This window comes from Hydractinia symbiolongicarpus, chromosome 10 (assembly GCF_029227915.1).
Source record: "Hydractinia symbiolongicarpus strain clone_291-10 chromosome 10, HSymV2.1, whole genome shotgun sequence".
Taxonomy (NCBI): domain Eukaryota; kingdom Metazoa; phylum Cnidaria; class Hydrozoa; order Anthoathecata; family Hydractiniidae; genus Hydractinia; species Hydractinia symbiolongicarpus.
The window spans coordinates 23,252,380-23,272,435 of record NC_079884.1 but is presented as its reverse complement, the minus strand read 5'-3'; the positions used below and the strand labels follow the sequence as shown (position 1 = coordinate 23,272,435).

General features: G+C 33.6%; 2 protein-coding genes across 2 annotated transcripts; one reads left to right on the top strand and one right to left on the bottom strand.

Moving 5' to 3' along the window:
* Positions 1-7,144: 7,144 nt before the first annotated feature.
* LOC130613169 (putative glutathione-specific gamma-glutamylcyclotransferase 2) lies at positions 7,145-12,117 on the bottom strand. Its single transcript, XM_057434493.1, has 3 exons — positions 11,409-12,117; positions 7,916-7,957; positions 7,145-7,789 (listed from the first exon to the last, which is right to left on the bottom strand). Exons 1-3 carry the CDS (start codon positions 11,844-11,846, stop codon positions 7,412-7,414), a joined length of 858 nt encoding a protein of 285 aa, XP_057290476.1. The 5' UTR covers positions 11,847-12,117; the 3' UTR covers positions 7,145-7,411.
* Positions 12,118-13,256: 1,139 nt separating this feature from the next.
* Positions 13,257-17,967, top strand: LOC130613221 (uncharacterized). The gene is made up of 3 exons (XM_057434556.1): positions 13,257-13,330; positions 16,634-16,686; positions 17,175-17,967. Exons 1-3 carry the CDS (start codon positions 13,317-13,319, stop codon positions 17,696-17,698), a joined length of 591 nt encoding a protein of 196 aa, XP_057290539.1. The 5' UTR covers positions 13,257-13,316; the 3' UTR covers positions 17,699-17,967.
* The last annotated feature ends 2,089 nt before the right edge of the window (positions 17,968-20,056 follow it).

The following is a 20,056-nucleotide window of genomic DNA, read 5'->3' as shown; positions in this document are numbered from 1 at the left end:
TCGATAGTTCATGGATTGTTTATTCTGATCAGTGTTACCGTTGTAGTCAATTTCAGATTTTTCACTAGTATTTTCCTTTTCTATTTCTGCCTGTTGAATTCTATTGGTGTGGCCGTACGGACATTCTACTTCTAGTAAGCAGTCAGTTCTACATTGAGCCTGAGTAAATGTGACAATGTCGATAATTTTGCTTGAATTGCTTTTAATAGCTCGGTCCGTGGAACGTTCGTTTTTGTTATTACGGATATTCGTTTTTGCTCCATTCTTGATGAGATATGATAAGCTTTTAGAGAATATTGACTTCATACAAGCTTGCTCAATAGCTAAATGTAGAGCAGTGTCACCTTTGCAATCTTGAAGATTCACATCTGCTCCGTGTTCAACCAATATCTTCATCATTTTCAACAGTTTTTCTTTCGTGGAGTTTTTATTGTTAACGTTAAAATCAGTACCTTGTATTACACACATAAGAGGAGTAGCTCCATTGTCGTTTTGAGAATTTAAATAATTACTTTCATGAAGCAAGGCGAATAATCTTTCAATATCCCCCTCATAGCAAGCCACGTGTAGAGGACTATTACCGTTACAATCATACTTTTCTGTTCTTTCTTCAGTAAGTTCAGCGCAGTTCGCCATTTTTGTTTAGACACACCACGAGGTAGATCTCAATTAAAAATTTATTTCCCGGTCACCCTATTTCATATCAGGCAAATATTGTTTCTCAGAATTGTGGGGTATACCCGTGGGTATTATTTTACCACGACTTAAGCACGTGTGTTTGCTGTAAAATTTTTATACAGCGTAGCTAATCATTTCCGTATAACATAAGTTTTTTAATATTGGTTGTTAAAGCTCGGATTATATCCATTGAAATCATATCACGACCTTAGCACGTGGTTCCGAAGCTACGTCACAAGCCATGTTGTTTTTAAAATCACTGAAATAATGCTTTGTAATGATTTTTTTTTGTTTTATTGTTGGCCGCATAATACACACAAACAACTACAAAAGCCATGAGCTACGTCATAATTTGAAAAATTGGAGATTTCCCTCTGATTAATTAAACGTTATCTTTTGTAAACGAAAAGCTAACGTGCACATCAACATAATAGAAACAGGATGTAATCTAATTAATATAAGCCTAATAAAAATAATTTTGACCGCAATTATTTCTGAGTCGTTTCTAAAACTCTATCACTCAGCTATTTTCAATATCAACACCGGCTGCCATTTTTATCAAAACAATTCATGCAATGTTTGAATATTATTGCATAGCAGTGGCCATCTCGTGACCAAATACACGTTAATTCGCTAGTCGCTACACGCAGCTGCCATCTTTGACTCACAGACGGTGAAAAAATCAAACGGGTTCACCCGTCTCTTTTATACCGCAGTGCGTGCGTCTCGCTACTTGAGGTACCATTTTGCGTGAGAGACAGAATTATACGGGTATCATAACATAGATAATGTACTTGTCGGTAGCCTTTGAATAAATCCATAGGTTCGCCTGTCTTTTGTATACCGCATTTGTTATATCCGCGTGTTTGTATCACAACTCTAAAATCGCGCAGAGACAGAATATGGTATTAATAAAAAATAGCCTGCTTTATCATAGCCCAATTTATGGATTTTTGTTCTTTTTCTGGTATGCCTTACTATGAACAATGAGCGCAACGTCTTCAAAACGAGTTTGTTTTAATCCAAGCTACAACTAGCGAATGTCAAACTCCTGAAATTTTTGCCAAGTTGAAGCTAGAAGAGAAATTAATATCACAAAAGCAGACGTTCGTGTTTATTTTTGATGAGAAGAATATTGAAATTTATTTTCATCCTTAAATAAGATTTCAGATTTGAATTATAGAAACTTGATATCGACATCAAACCTTTATATGTTTATTCCAGGAGGGTAGCTAGGTTATAAAAGAATAACGCAAAAAAGTACTTTAGCATCACGCTTCTATTACTGATGGAAGCAAAGCAATGCTTCAGGTATTATGTTCACTTTATAAGTCTAAGATTTCATGTGTAATATAAATTAGCTGCAAATACCTCTGGTAGGAAGCACTAATGCACAAATGTAAAACTTTCCCTATTTCCGTAATTTAAAATTTGATTAGGTTTCTGATTGTTATTGCGAAATGCATAGCATCATAATAAACTAACGATATTTTTAGCTAACAAAAATATTCATTTTTTATTCTAGGGAATTTTTTTTTAAAAAACAATGCATATGGTAATATGACTCATTCTAGCTTAGGTTAGCTATATACACATTTTTAAATTTAAAACAAACTGCGGAACATGGATTTCGAGGCCTAAAACTTTAGAACATGTTAAAAGCAGAACATGTCAAATGATTTTTTAATAACAAAAAATATTTAAACTATAAACTTCCAAAAACCACAAAATAAAAATTAAAAACATTTCCAACTTCTTTCAATTTCTTGTAGTTTTTATAAAAAAGTGTATTATCCTGTTTCGGCAAAGTAAACTCGGAAATAATGAATCTATGCGACGATGCCTTCAATAACTCATGTAATTCGAACTTCTATAATTCAAAAAATCATTTAAATCGAACAGATTCTTCGTTCGTTCTCTGCAGAATTTATTAGTAAACCCCTCCAAAAAAACTTCTTCAATTCAAACTCCTATAATTCAAAAAATAATGTAGTCCAAACAAATTTTAAGATCCCTAGATGATTCGAATTACACATGCGTTCTAGTGATATTTTTAAAACGTTCTTATTAAATTTAACTTAAATGCATGTGATAGCGTTATTTTTTGTTCTAAAAATAATGTTAACAAATATATTGTTACTAATTGGCACTGACGTTTGATCTAGGCAATGCTGGGGTCTGCAAAACTTGATTTTACCCCGGGTTTAACTTGTTTCAGGGTCGCTAAAGCCTATTTTAACATCAACGTCTGGGTCTTCGCCTCGTACCCCGCTTGGAAGACTTACAGATCCAGCCAAAAACCTCTAGCTGATTCGTCCAATGTTTTAGCGTCCTGACATAGTAAAAAAGTGACTAGATTCGCGCCTGAGTAAGCCAATAGAAACTGCAGTTATCTATATTTTCCGTAACGTGAGTCATATGTCTTTAATCTAAGCATGTTCACCACGTGAGAATAAAGTAGACGTAGCTACATAGTAGGAATAATATTACATAGCGTGCAAGAACAGCGTGGCAAAATGTTCAAAACGTGTATCTTCCTGCAGTAGGCGTTTCATTATTGCCCATGGAAACATCCTGACACAAGGGTGCGTTGTACCTTCGGCGATCATTTTCCTCCAGCATTACCATCATTGCTGACAGACAATATACGGCTGTTATTATAGAGAAAGAGACTTCATTAGGTAAATTCAGTTTAAAATTTTAGCTCACAGCGATTGTTCTTTTCAAACGAAAGTAAGAACAGGAAAATTACGAACCTCAATGACTTAAGAAGCACAACGAAGTCTTTGGAATCATTAAAAATATATTTTAAACATTTCGCGAAGCTAGCACAATGTAGGGGGAAAGCACTCTGCATAAAAAATACCTAGGCAATGCAAGTAACTTGGAACTGTCATATGGCGACCACATGAATACAAATTGATATTTGATTGTGTTCTGTTTCAAATTTTAACTTTCAGGAAACGCAAAAAGTATTTCATTATTAATTATGTTAGCCGCTTGAGTATTAAACATTAAAAATACGCTTCTCACAATTTTAAACTTGGCATAATTAACAACATGAATTCACTCTCACAAGAAAAAAAATTCAGAAGAAAATAAAAACGTAGCTTTTTAAGCGGAAAACTTTATTTAAAACAGACGGAAAAGAAAAAGAAATGATACGAAGCAAATGGCATATTCTAAAAGAGTTGACGAAGATATTTCATTTTCAAACATAGTCATCATAATTCTTGTTCGTTATAAATTTTGCTTCATGTTTTCTCTTTCGTGCTTTCTTCTCACATACATCTACTTTTATCAACAAGGAAATGTTCTAGATATCCTGTATCCAACTAAAGAATTGGAAAAAATATTTAAAAAGGATAAACCACTGAACCATGTTAATAAGAGGATAATATGCAATGGTAAAATCTCAAATGCAAATAACATCAAGCTACTCTCTTATACTATATTTGGAAATAATTCTGAAACAAAATGGGGCGGTTTTATTGTTAATATAGCCAATGAGATTCGTAATAGTTCTTTGTACTTCGATTGGCTGGTTCGAATATATCACGAAAATTTAAGTAGATCATTTCGTGAGAATATTAGCAGTCAATACAAACATGTGAGTTTTTGTGATATAAACTCAATATCGAACTTTGAAGATTTAATAGAGAAGAATGGAATGGTGTGGAGATATTTGCCGCTAGTTGATTGGACTGTTGACATCACCTGTTTTCGAGATTTAGATTCTCCTATTTTACGGAGGGAAGAAGATGCAGTTAAAGAATGGCTTAATACAGGAAGGATTATGCACGTTATGAGGGACAGAAATGTTCATACGTCAAGGATCATGGGAGGACTTTGGTGTTTTAAAGGTAGTAAAAATCGAGTGTTGGCCAAAGAGATTTGGAACTTTATATTCCGAAAGTCTGAATTTAGAACAAAAGTAAAAGAGGCACCCAAGGGGAATGATCAAAATGTTTTAAATATTTATGTTTGGCCTCTTGTTGAAGACGATGTCTTGCAGCATGACTCATATAATTGTAAAATCTACCAAGGAAGTGTACCCTTTCCTACAAAACGAAATTCTGCCCATCATTACGTTGGATGTGTTAGGCCATGCAATGATATAGTATCAAAAATTTGTCCACGAGATTGCCGACCTGAAAAACATCTTGATTGGATTTTTTGTTAGATTTTTTTAAAGTATTTAGAATATATATGTATATTTTAATTTTAAGGATGTTATTCATTGTGTACAAGGATGGAGAGTAACATCAATGGTATAGGTCTCACCTGAGTCAGAACCAATCCTTTTTCTATGCTAATGTCTTTTAAGGTTTCCCCAGAACCTGTTGGTACACAATTGGAGCAAAAAAGCTGGTCATGTGGGCGTCGAAATAAGTCAGATCCTAGATAATTTTAATATGGGCAAATCCTGCTGATTTTAATGATTGTTGACGACACCTTTTATTGGTTCTTGGCCACACCTTCCCACGATGGGGTGGGAAGGTGTGGCAGGTGTGTAAGGGCTAAATAATGTTAATGGAAGTATAACAAGCATTAACTGGCATTACCTCATAAACTATAATAAGTGTATTGACAATAGCATACACGATGGTTCATCTAATGCGCATCAAATTCTTGTTTGCATATTGGTTTCAAAGAGTCCGCAAATTTTGTACTAGTTTTGCGTATTCTAGTATGGGCTTTTACGTTTAGTTAATTTCTCGTGTAAGCGCGTAATTAAGTTTCCATGCAAGTAATTATTTTCACTGCGCGAAAAAAGGAATAATCGGTAATAAGATTATGCAAAATTATATTCGATTATTTAGAATAATCTAAATATTTCAGACATAAAAATTCGATTATATGTAATCTTCGCGAATCAATTATTTCCATATGTTAAACAATCTTATCGATTGTTTGCATTTTATATAAAATAACCACATTGAAAACACGCAATTTTATGAACTTTCTGGAAAAGATTACACATTTTTTAAGCGAAGTAATTTTCCGATGATCTGCGTTTAATTGACATAATCTTTAAGGAAAATACCAGCTTTTGTAAAGTTATTCTAAAAAAATTATGCTCCACTTTTTTACAGCTTGACATAATCTTTACGAAAAACACCAGATTTTTTTATAGTAGTTAAAATTATGCTCTGCGTTTTAACTGAAAGATAATTTCCTTTATTATAACCTGCGAATACTTTTTAGAAAGAGCTCAATTTTCTTTCTTACTTTTTTTTCAATATTTATCGAGTTAGAAAGTACCTGTAATCTCATCCACCTGATAAAAATTCTGAATATCGTAAAGCTTGCAGGATGAGATGATTTACGTACAGAGAAAGTACAAGGAAGAGAGATACAAATATCACAAGATGTATGTCTATTTACAAAAACTTATAAACAAAGTCCTTCTTTGGCACGAGGGACGCTTTAAATTCAAAGCGTGCCTCGTGCCAAAGAAGACTTATTTGTCTCAGTTGAATAACACGATTTGCCTTGTTGAATTTAGAGTTTTTTAAATGTAATGCATATTAAAAAAAAACTTTCCTGCAACTTTGGGTAACATTTACCCACAAATAACAACCTGTCAATATCTTGTATTAGAAAAACCATGCACAACATTTTCGGTTCGCGAAATAATTCACGTAAAAGTATATTACACCTTACACCTGAGTGAGACCGGGTTGACCGATTAGTACAGGTAAGCCATGGCGCCTATACATAAGAATTACATACAGCACTTCCGATACTATCTTCCAACTTGGGTTTAAATTTAAACGCAGGCATCAACCTGTCATTACCTCATTCAGCTAAATCAGTCAACCAACAACAAGGCCATTGTAATGCACTTATAACCTTAAGGCAAAATTACTTGGAAACAGATGGAAATAACTGACATCTTCCCCCACTTGGGTAACTAGGAACCACCTGTTTCGGAAAAGACAGGTTGGCAATGTCATCAAGAAACCATCAAACCCTAAAAAATATCCCTTCGACCGTTTGTCAAAACACATGATTCTCTACACAATAGGGGCAACGTGTAAGTGAATTTTTAAACATTTGTTTTTGTACATGTGTTTTTGTTTTTTTGCTGACGTCAGCAGAAAATTTAAAGCCTTAGATCTCCTTAACCGTTAGTCGAAAGCATATGATCGTATGCGTTATTTTGATCAGAACTTCAAGCTTTATCCAATTGAAGTAATTGCTAAACAAATCGCCAATTAAACTTTCTAAAAGCTCAAAAGTTTAAGCTCTTCACAATAGACGCAACAGGTGTTTAAATTTTTCGGTAAATTTTTGTACTTGATGAGTCACTGCTGGACGTCATTAAAATTCCATTGTTTTTCGCAGAGATTATTAGAAAGTGTTGTTGAATTTTAACCAAAATATATACTTTATCGTATTGATAGAGATAGATACAGATTGCCATAAATCAAGTTGCAGCTTAGTAAAAATTTGGTAAAGATAACACGAAAGAAACAATAACATTGGCTAGGACAAAAAACACTGATACCAAAGTTAATAAATGTATAACATTAATGTATTAGGCTAAGTCTGGAGTGGGCTGCTGAAATGGGTTAATCTCGGATAGGCTTAATCATTAACTTGCGTTACTTTTGCACTAAAGACAAACACAGGAAGTGTGTTATTTCCAATCTGATAGGATATGTCTTGCCTCCTTTACAAGCCTCCTAGGTTATATCGAATTTCAACATTTTATATTTCGTACCATTTACTTTTCATTATTATGCAAAATAGATTTGACCATCTTTTCTAATTCTAAAGCATGTTGGGCGTCGTCACTTGAAGCTAAGTTCTTTCGACGTAGCACTTCTGCTAGATTAAATAAATATTCTCTATTTGGGCCACTAGGTCCAACTGCTTGTGCTATCTGCAACGCGATATGTCTTAGATCATGATCACCTCCATAGTCGCTGTTCCCTTCATTTGCGACATATAGAAGAACTTCTATCGATTGTGATGGCGTATCAGCTGTCAGTAACTCAACTTTTTTCAACGAGTACCCTCCTTTCTCCCGAAAGTTTAAAACATTAAGTGTTTCCTCCGCATGAATTGGTGGAATATGATAGGCTATACCCCATAAAGATTGCTGAAAAATAAAAAAATAGTTTTGCTCATGAGTTAAAAAAAAAAGACGAGAGTAACAACAACAACAAATTCTGAATTTTAGAAAAAAGCAAAGACGCTGAATTTGAGACAATATTTTATAACTTACGTTGCTGTCTTTCGCTGGTACGATAGTTGCTACCCTTCCAGGCTAAAAAGAATAAAACATATTATTATAGCTGTGCAATGACTTCTCACGCTAGCTAGGATTTTACAAGACATTGCTTTTAAATGTATTCCGTAATTACATTAGGTATAAAAACGAAGAAACATTAGGTATGTCAACTTTTAACTCGATTAAGATGCAAACAAAACTATTATTAAAGCGGTACCGATTGCCCGAGAACACAGAGCTAACTTTTTCTTTCAATATTTTCATAACAAATTGTGCATAATTGCTTTTCTCACGCGCCTATGTGCTTTGGGGGCAACCATAAATTATTTTTGGTTGACTCCTTGAAATGTGCGCGATATTATTAAAGATTACTAACTCCTATATATACGGAGGTGTGGCATTCAAGGGCTAAAATATGCTGATATTAGCGGCAAAAATCTGAAAATCATAAGGCAGAACCACATTTTTCAAAATTACCCAGGGTTCCTCGACGTTGTCCATCATATTGGCTAGCGCTGAAACTTGTGAACGAGACGCAGTTGGAATCTAAGGAATCGTGGCTTCGAACTGAAGACATGCTAAGAAATGCCATGAGTGGTGCAAGGGAAAGGAGAGGAAGTCTTAAGTAATTTTTTTTCATTGGATTTACAAGAATTTGAGGTACCCCACAATGAGAAGTAAAGAACAGAAACGCCTTTCTGATGCCTGATGATGATGGATGGTCACATCTGGATATTATTTATTTTGTGATTTTAAGCTACCTAGCTAGTACCATGCCATCACTCCAGGGCACATTTGTTATTAAATAATTAAGTGATAAAGTACAAGAGCTAAATATATTATTTTTATGTAGCTAGCTACACAAAAGATTTTTCAAGGCATTCTGTCATTTTAAATAAAAATAGCTAGGTAGTTATTTGGACCTCCCATAGCAGTGAACAGTCAAGACTTGAGTATATAGCTAGTTAGGTATGCAAGGCATTGCATGTTGGTTAAATATGTTGTCACGACAAACAGAAACCTATATTTCATAAATAAATTACTGCAAATGTTAAGGTTTCTTTTATCGAACAGAAACCTATTTTTCATAAATAAATTTTTGTGGATTTTCAGGTTTCTTTTATGAAATAACAAAATATTGGAAAGTATAGCCAGAAGTAATATTCGCTTAGAGCCGGAAGACCTGAAGTCTCTGTCCAGGTTAAGACTTAGTAAAGGGTAACTGTGTCACACGGAGGACACTTGTAATGTGTTACAAATCCAGTGGAGCGCTTATAGCATTAAAGGTATAATGCATTTTTCATAAACCAACATTTACAGGATTTATGATGAAGCCTATTGTTACTTCTGCAAAGCAAATACAGTTGTTTAGCATTTTTCATTTTGCATAATAAGTTCCTGTTGATATTCAAAAATAAATTGTGAGTGGTACAAGTTATTAGTGCAAGTTAATGTGTTGCAGATCCAGGTGGACAAAAAAATAACTTCTAACCACTTTGTATTTATATGGCATAAAATTTAGATTATGTATTTGACACTGTGCTTTAGAAACTCATTCCCACTTTCTCTGAGCTGGATAAGGTATTTGTTCCTAAACCTAGGACACATTTTATCTGTTGAATTATTTTAAATCCTGAGAATCACTTTGAATGTTTTCTGTACACATGGCTTGTCAAAATGATATGCTATCAAAAACAGTTTATTGGCGTCTCCAAAAATGGCTAAATTCAAGAACTCAAAAACTATGATAGTAGCAAAAATTTTTTTGGGTTTATTTCATCAAACTGGTCTAAAAACATGTAATACTAAGTTTCAAGTCATTATTTCAATTTTTACTGAAGTAATAGGACTTTTACTTAGTATAGTTTTAGCATAGTTTTTCATACCGCTGACACCAAAATGGCTGCAGGGACTAATCGGTTTGAAATTAATTTATAATATTTTTATAACAACCTTTTTCTCTTTGTGTTTTTATTTTCCTGCAAAAGTTGTTGCATAGCTTATGTATATGACATTATGATAAGGACGAAGAAGTTACTGTGCGACATGGGTTTTAAACCTTAAAAATTTCCAGCGAGAAATTTGAAAACTAATAAATGACAAAATCGCAAAAGTTTATCTCAAAAATTTTCAATTTTTGTTATTGTGAAAGTAATCCACTTGAAAATGTTTCTGAGGTTTTTTAATAAAGAAATCTTCCATATCACCCATATGGGGTAACTTGATGAACAATGAATTTTCCCGCAGGTGTTCTATAGTATGTGTAATATAATTTTAAAAACTGTGATGTAATTTTCCTCTTAAGTTTTGACTTTTAACCCAGCTAAAAATCTCAGCCTTGTCCTTTCATACTTAGTCTAGCTAGCTATAGCGAAAAAGTTTAATATTTAAACTTGACCTATTTTACTGAGTATTAAGTAATAAATGCTAGTTTAATCCTTAATCTAGCTATATAGGGTAGCTAAGCTACCTGTAAGAACAACATCAAACAACATCGAGGCTGTTCTCTTTTGTAAACAAATCCAGTGCTTTTTTTTGTAATAAATACCAAATTTAGTGTAACCAAAGTGCCCTGTACGTAAATCCTAAAAATTTATGTCATTGGCTCACTCTTTACAAATGACACCACATAACAAAAAAAACCGTGCTTTGCTATTTCCCCTAACCTCTACCGAGATTTGGTTGTGATATATATCAAAATTAATTGTCTTTAAGTGGAAAAAAAGGAGGATCTTAATGGACCAAATTGTGAATAACGAATTTGGCGGCGAATTAGCTGCAAAATGTATTTTTGATTTTCACGTAAAACGAAAAACATTTGTCGAATTTAGCCTGCCGAGTACAAGATAATTCTGCTTGGAAGTTTAAGAAATGCACTAAAACTCAACATCGTCGCCTCTTGCCTCTTTTTCACATTAGGACGCAAAACTCAACAACAAGTGCGGGAACCAGCTTGGGAAAGACCTTCGAAATTTAAAAAATATAATGCGCTGGATTGTAGAGCGGGCATCTATGTGTATCTATGAACTATGCTATCTTCAGCTTTTTATAAATAAATTATTAATCAACTCTCATGCAAATTTAATATTTTGAATACATACAAGTTTGTTTGTTTTTTTCACAAGCAGCTGTTAATCTTTAAAACTTGACTTCTAACCTTTCTTTTAAAACACAACACCAATGATAAAACAACGTCAAAGACAGATAACAGTCGAAAAATAATTCCATATCTATAGAGCTATACTTGCTTTCACCTTATGCACGTCCACTTCCAATCTGCCAATTTTTATTTTATGCATTTTTTTGTGAAAATATGTAATATGCAACACTGAAATACAAAGGAACTTAAAACTCTGAGGCACATGAACCACGTCGGAGACGTAGTCACTCAATAAGGCTCATAGGCATAAAACCAATAAGGTAGGCACAAACGCACATGTAGGCATATAAGTTACAAAGAAACAAAAACACGGAATGAATTTTTCACCTTCTCTGGCGTTCCTCTGTGATCTGTGCTTCCTTGCCAAAATCTTCTAACGTATCCTTTTATATACCCTATCTTTTCCATATCATACTTAAAATTAACTTTCCATAACAAAGAACCATATCCAAAAATCCAAAGCCCTTTTTCTCCAGATATCCCTACTGAAGTAAGAAAATCTTCCATGTGTTTTATGCTTTTCTGATATTCTTCATGCTTCTGTTCAAGAAGAGATCTTTCAGATGTCATATCGTTGCCTTGATCACAACTGAACGTTCTCAAGCACGGGCAGACTTTGCAATAGCGAAATGTTTTTGCACTACACAAGTATTTGACAACATAATCACAAAAGTTTCTCTGCTTTTGGATATGTAAAAATAACACAGCATGATAATCTTTTCTAACCGCAATCCTTTGTAGGTAGAATAAAGCTTTTTTAAACATCTAATGAAATATAAAACGTGACCTTGTAATTGAATGATAACTTTATCTGTGGAATATCATGAATTTTTACCTTAACTGATACAAAAAAACATTTAGTATGAAAAAGTCGATTGATTCGATTGATAGAACCTTGCATGGAGTCATATTAACCAGTGTAAAAAGCCATTATTAAAATGGTACCACAAAAACGTAAACAATTAAAAATAGATTTCCATAGGAAACAAAAGAAATTATAAGTCGCTCACCCCAAAACCACCTTTTCATGTCAGTTCACATAAACAATGATTCAAATGCGTTTTTTACCTTCTAAAAGTTACAATCGGAGTCGTTTGCTGAGCACACATGTTTTGTATGAGTTTTCGTTTTAATGATACGATTTTAATAATGGCTTTTCAAGCCGGTTTACTATGACTTGATAAAAAGTCCCGTTTTGATGAACCCTAAACCAAAGAAACAATCGGAGTTGTTCATACTAATCGATTTTTTAAAATCTATCAGGTAATATTCTCCGGTATTGCATCCCTTCAACCTCGTCCCCAGGGCACCTTGTATCTTTTCTGACCCTGGGACGGCGATCGAGGTTCGCCTCCCTTAAAAAGTTATTGTAGGGTTATTAACGTGAATGGTTTTAGGGCAAGGCTTTCTTTCACTTGTTTCCACAACCTGATCAAAAAAGAATTTTTATTTCATCAAATAAACAGCGAGACATTAAAATAACCTATCAAAACATTCTGTGTTTTTTTTCTTACAACAAAAACTTCTTTGGTTATGTAACTATTTTCCTAAGTTGTTTTTATTAGGAAGTGGTCAAATTACGACATTCATGAAAACGAACACCAAAAGGGTAGATAAAGGTTGTCCTTCTTGATGGTAAAAAAAGCTTATGTCAGCATATCTTGCTTTGACTGTTAAAATTGTACGAATTCTCTAATATAGAAAAATAGATACGTTAAGGAAAAGCTTTGATGGTTGCTGTATTCAGTTGAATGACTGGTCAGTAAGATTCAACATTTTCTTGAGTCTTTATTTATCTAAGGTTATTAGAAAACATACGAAGAAAGATAACGTTAGCATCATCTACTTCTTCCAATCTTAAAATTCTTTATCATCATCATCGTCATCATCATCTGTAAATTTCACTATTTTCGGAAAAACACAAATAAAAACTTTTGAGATTGGCAAAGATATCAAAAAATAAGTAAATCCAGACGCAGTTGAAATTTAATTTAACCCGTGGATGTATTTTTAAATGTCTTTAAAAAAAAAAAAAATAATAAAAAAATTAGGCTTCCTGCACTTCACCATCTACCATTTTGTTCTAAAAATCACGTGAATTGTGTCTAGATAGTTTGTTTAAATTTTCTTTTCATGCTCAAGCAGATATGTTTTTGAATAGCCACCTGTTTTCTACTTTACTGCCCACTGGGTTTAACTCACCTTCGATAACAAAAAAACTATGGAATAACAAACATGGCAAAGAAAAGGTAAAAGTCTATTTCTTATTATAAGAACCAGCAAATTTAGATTCAGTCTGAGGTGTTCTCTTTTGTTTAGGCTATACTTTTTTTCTTATTATTATTAATTTAAGCATTTTTTATTTATTTTACAAGTCATTACCATTATTTGCGATGCAAAATTTAAGCACGATTTTCCCAAATTTTGCAAAATATACACCTCTACAGTATTTTTTCGTGTTTTTTGTGGTTTTTGAGGACAGCAAATGATCAAATTGCAATTTTTCTTGTTTTGCAGCCATTCCTAGCTTCGCTGTTCTTATGGTTAAAAAAAGTAGCTAGTGCTTTTTAGTTTCAGTGTCCTCACATCGTTTCGACAAATATTAGCGTTATATATTCTTAATATATTCTTAGCATGACTACACTTTTTTTAAAAAGAACACTCGACATGTTCGTTAACCTTCTTAAGTTTTTAATCCTCAAAATGATCTACCCTGTTCTTAATTTTTCTCTTATTTTATCATTTTCGAAGTTTGAAGGCGTATTTTAATACTTATTGACATTGACAAAGCCTTGAATATTTTTAACATGTTTTAAAATTTTGGACCTCTGAAGTCCTAATATTGTATAAATTGTCCTTATAAAAAACTGTACATAGCCTGGCAGCACTTTATCATAATAATATATATCTATATATATATAATAATAATATCGATAGATGGTTCTTTAGGGGTATTGCAAATTGACGAGCGAACCGATACTTTTATTTAAAACACCAATTGAAGTGTGGCAACAAATCCATAAACCATTAGGAAATGCGCATGTAACCCAGGAAATAATATTCGAGTCTTCCTCGAATAGGCAAACTGTATCACTTGACCAGTGCTCTGCATTCGGTAGACTGCAAAAGTTACATTTTGGCAGTGATGCAGGCCGAGTAATCAAATTCAGAAATGCGCTGGCTGCACTTTGTACCGTCCGCATCTACTTTGTAAAACAAATCGCTTCACTACACAGAACGGTACGAAATTAGTGGAAGTGGCACGTACTGACGTTAGCAAAAATTAATACCCTTTAATTTTGGATCTTGGCAAATAACCTAAGGTCCCAAGTCCTAAGTACGCTCTGAACACTGACAAGTAAATTGTGATAAATTCTTAGTGTGTGTGAACACTGACAAGTAAATTTTGATAAATTTTTGGGTATTAAAAACCAGACAGCTATTCTGAATTCTTCCCAGTAATGAGTTTTCCTGAGAATAAACACTAAATATTGCGTTCTCATCGGTGAAAAGTTTACAGCGAAATTTTTGGGCGCTAAAAAGTAGGAAGTGTTTCTACTTTTCGGCAGAGCGAATTTTTTGAAGCAAAATGAAAACAAATGAAACTGCGCATGCTCAGATACATGTCGCCGATGAATTCGCCGCCCAATTCGCTTCGTGAAAAACACCCTTTACATCGAAGCGAATTGTGAACGGCGAATTCAGTATAAGAAAAAAACAACACCACGAAAAAGTGTTTTAAAGATTTTTTAAAATATCACATCTTTCAAGCATACTTATGGTGATGGTGATACTTTCACACTTCTGAGGCGATGAATATTCAGAAGGTTGTCCTTTTTAATTTTATTATTCGCAAAGACGTGACTGAGAATACCACAGCAATATAGAACTTTCTAAGTCGTTTAACATTTTTCTGTGACTTGCAGAAACAGAACAGGATGGCATACATTTTTAGAACTGAAAGTGTGTTTTTCAGATGGCCATTTCTTTTCGGAAAGGAAATATAATTTATTTTTAAAAGTTATACTCAAGAGGATGATAAGTGTTAAAACATTCACTCTTAACTCTTATTCAATTTAAGGTGTGAAAGACCGATCAGAAAGAAATTAGTTATTTGGATAAAGTCAGTATTCCCCTTCGAAAAATAAATAAAAAGTGTCACCAAAGAAGATCGTCGTTTCTTTAGTATAAATGGCCAATAAAAAAAATCGATTTTTTGATACAATAAAGGTATACCGTCACCTTAAAATACTGAATGTAAGCACTCTTTTGGGTATTAAAAAGCAGACAATTATTTTGTATAGCTACTTTCCAGTAATGGTTAGCAAGAAGACTCAAAATCACAAAAAAATTCTTACCACAAGCAAATCAGAATAGTTAAGGTTTTCTGGAGTCAGAATACTGACAACGTTTTTTGATTGATTAATTTTTCTTTCTTTACTGACGTGGTCAATATCGGGGAAATCCTTTGTTTTGAACGCGAATGACCTCACTTACGCGAACAAATATCATTAATTCTTGTATTATTTAGGAGGGTAAGATGTGACTACGTTGAATTTGTGCTCATTAGTTGATTGTAATTGGGGTTTGCTATGAGGGAGGTTCAAATTTTAGGGATTTGCTCTGACATTTGTTTGCGTCTAAGCTTTCGTTTGGGAGAAACTGAATTTGATGTTCTCGAAGAAGTCTTAGTAAACTAGGCTAGTAATGGGTTTTTCGAAGAATAAACACTGAATATTGCCTTTTGATTGGCTAAAAGTTTACATCGAAATATTTCGCCACTAAAATGTAGGAACTGTTTCTACTTTTTGGCGAAGCGATTTTTTCGAAGCAAAATAAAAACAAGTAAAACTGCGCATGCTGAGATGCATTTCGGATTGTGGTCCCCTCCCCCCCCTCCTTTCTCCCGCCTTAGGTAAAGATAGCGTCCTTAACTGTTTGTGGTTGCGGTCTTTAAAATTTGACTCATTTTCCCAATATAATATGTCCAGGGTTGTAGGCCGACAAAATCCGAAAAAATTTTTGAGCCATTTTTTATTAACTCTATTATGGTGCCAAAGTGACTTACTGTAAAAAATCATGTGCTCTTATGTTGAAAAAAATTCGATAATAAATAATAGTAAATATATATTTTATTTGTATTTTATTTATATTTTTTATTTTATTATTTTAATGTTAAATTGAAGAAACGATTATTTTAATTAACCTTTAATGTCCGGGAAAAATCGAGGAAAGACATCCCACATCCCACAGTTGGACCGACATAACTTCTGAGAAGTTAACCAACATACACTGTTTAACTCTTTTTCTCTGCCACCAATCGCTGCTTAAGTTTGGTAAAGGTGATTATATATTGACTAAAAATAGTTTTTTTTAAAAAAGGCATCCTTTAAGGGTCAACACAAGAGTCTAGGTGCTGAGGCGTTTAGATCTTAGATCACCCACGACGTCATCTACTGCTACTCAATCCTAGGCAATCAGTAGATTCAATAGTATTTGTGTTTAGTATATGTTTAAATAGTTCAACCAATTTTTCTGTTTTTTTATTGCAGGAGGTCGTGTTTTCTTGCTGTTGTTTGTCTCGTGTTACACATCAGTGTTGAAGGTAAAACTTTTTATAACCCTACGTACTTTCTTTTATGAGAACCAGGAAATTTCGTTTGAGGTGTTTTATCTTTTCACATTTTTAGTTCAACACTTTTTAGTCTATTTTTGCGTTTTTATGTTGAACTTTTTTACTTATTGAAGAATTGTTAAATATTTTATAAATCTTGTAAAACCTACCTTCATGGAGGTATAGAGTTTACCCAGCTCCTCTTTACAATTTCATTTGCTCACTTTTTTTACTGTTTTCTTGTTTTTGAGACATTTATAAAGGTAACGTAGAAGAACTTGTGCTACTGAACAAAAAAAAAATTCACAGCAGAACAAATTTGAAATTTTCACTGAATCCAAGCACCACTTGAGCTATAATTCATTCATTCATTAGTTTATTAATTCATTAATTAATACATTCATTCGTCCATACCTTCATTCATTCATTCATCTATCCGTTCCACTCATTCATTTATTTATAACTCTATTTACTCATAGGGGCTCCAAGGCATCATCACCATAAACAAGATTTACGAAGAGCTCATAAAGAATACGAGAATCCAAAATCCAGAAGTTATATCGACATTGATGCGTCGGATCCTTTCAAAGTACCTAAAAACAGCCAATACGTAGATCAACCTGTACCTGAATATTCAAAACCTGTAGAAGAAAAAGAACAGCAGCATGATGACGAGGCCGACGGAAGTCAACCGGATGAGCAATCTCCCAAAAATTTTGATAATATACAAGATGATCTGAAGAAAATGGGCTTAGGAAGTATTGATAATGGTGCTACTATTAACTCTAACGACGAACAAAAAATTGAAAATAATGCACCAGAAGAACAACCAATCGTAGAGCAGGATAATGCAAACGTCGATGCCACCAAAGCAATCGAAATTGGTGACGTTGGTCAAAACTATAAAAATTTAGGAGAACCAAGTTCGAGACAAAGTGTTGAAAATACGGAGAATGTAGAAAATGCGGAAAATGCAGAAGAAGGACCACCAACTGAACGTTAGAAACTGTTCTTTTTTGTCGATGCAATCAAGATAACCGAAAGCAAGGATTTATCCGTATTTCCCTTTTTTTTTTCAGTCGAGTCTCTCCAAAGCAGTGTCTACGTTGTAGACCGTAATCAGTTCTCCTACACAGTGCTAGGGTCAAGGGTTGTTACAGATCAAACACAGCAACGCCTATAATCATATATTAACACATTCACTAATTTTTGTTTTGTAGTATCTTTGGTGTATTCTTGCAAAGAATTATATATGTTTAATATTGTTAAAAATATTTGCATCTTTCTTTACTTTGCTTGGATGACTTGTCATGAAATTACAAAATGGGCCTGTGTCGCTTATCTATGAACAAAAATACGCACTACGGTGAAACCGGTTAGTTTCTTTTGTCAGCCTATTATATGTTTTTGCCTAGTTGCGATCTTTAAGGTCATAAAACATAGGGCGTCTGTGCAATGCATTAAAGTGTGGCTACTCTCTCAAATTATAGTCCATTAAATAATCCAAATCGAGTCCGTATGTATGCGTAGTATGTGGAGAACAGTAGCATTTCCTTTATTGGGATTTTGGATATGTTGTGAAAAATTAATTTTTAGGAAATCCAAAAGTACACAAAAGGGTTTCTGTTTTGCTAGACTCAATTTGTTACGCTAGGTCTCCCGGCTAGTACTTTTAAATACGTCATTGCATTAAAAAAATCTTTTTTAAATATATATGGGGATATAAAAATAGCCATTTCTAGGTGTTAATATTTGTATTAAAATGTTTTTTCCTCCTAAAAATACAAAAGGCTGACAAATTCCTACATTTATGTTATTAAGATAACCTGTGAACTTAAAATTGAAATTTTGACTAGCTACCATGTTGGACAGTTGTTCTAAAAAGATTAGAACAAAAAATCATTCTTGACCAAAATCAATCTTAATTTCACTATTTCTTGCGTTTTAGTAGGAAGATGTTTCTTTACTTCATAAACTCTACAGTCACAACATGTCGGTTGGTGTTAAATGTGTTTGCATCCCACTGATCTGTGTTTTGCAGATGTCAAGTTTAATGGTTTAAAAATGGTGGCATTTTAATAATAGCATTTTTGCTTTGCCCAAAAGGCAAAGCAAAAATGCTATTATTAAGCAATGAAAATAATAATTTCATTGAACCAACAAATCCCTACCATCTACAATCCCCCACAAAAATTATGAGACAAACTAATTTTTTTGCAAATTTTTGTCCCCCTTCCCCCAGTTCAAGGATGAGGGTAGTAGCTGCCTGTGCTGAGCGAGTCTCCAGTAAGGCAACATTGATAAAGGGGGGAGGGAATGAAGAACCCTTTTTAGACTTATTTTTGGAGTTGTCTCAACATATTTTGTGGAGGGTTGTAGGTCTTGTTTAGCTACCATTAGTCATTCTTATTTCAAAATTTTAACATTCTGAAAATAAATTGATCATAGATTCTCATGACATATTAAAACCAAGACTAGAGCCAGTGATTCCAGGTATAAACAACAATACAATAAAAAATCAGAAATGTTTTGTAAAATAGGTCAAAGTTTAGGGCGGCGTTTACTTACTGTGCACCTTATTTTAAACTGGACTGTGCACCTTATTTTAAACTGGACTGTGCACCTTATTTTAAACTAGACATCGCGACGGTATTGTTACACAATCACAACATTACTCTCTGTGCTTGACCCCAAATTTTAAGAAAGGTGTCAAAAATAAGTGCCGTGGTGAAACATTAAGGTCGTTTAAATGGTGGACTGACGAAGTATGACCCCTAAGTTTAAAGGGATAACTTAGTTAACTTTCGAATGTGTATTTACTATAATTTTGTGGTACTTTTTGGACAAAAAGGTATATCTTTCTGGCAATGCTGAAATCTCCGGAAACTTTGCATTAATCTAATTACTTTTTATTTACCTAACCATAACATTTTTACCATTCTATTTGTTCAAGCCCTCCTCCATACATTGCTTGCTAATATGCTTCCTTCAACTTCTAGTTTCTCAATTAATACTATGAAACACTAGTGTAAGCGTTCGTTGTATATCACAACAACGTTGTATACAGCAACTTAAAATAGAGGAAAGTAACTAAAACCTCTTACTAAGATATTGAGGCTACTATGGTTTTGAGTTTGCACACACATCAACTTCACAGTAGTCCAAAATCGGCACGCTATAAAAGCACTGTTCTTGAAGATGCGTAGGTTAGGTAAAGAAACTTTAGATATGCTAGCTGCATTTTTTTAACATGCCGGAGTTAGGGAAAATCAACAGGACCAATATTATGGGAAAGAGTCACGCTGACGTCAGCAATAATCAACAATTTTCTTAAGATTTTGTACTAATCAAACGATATAAC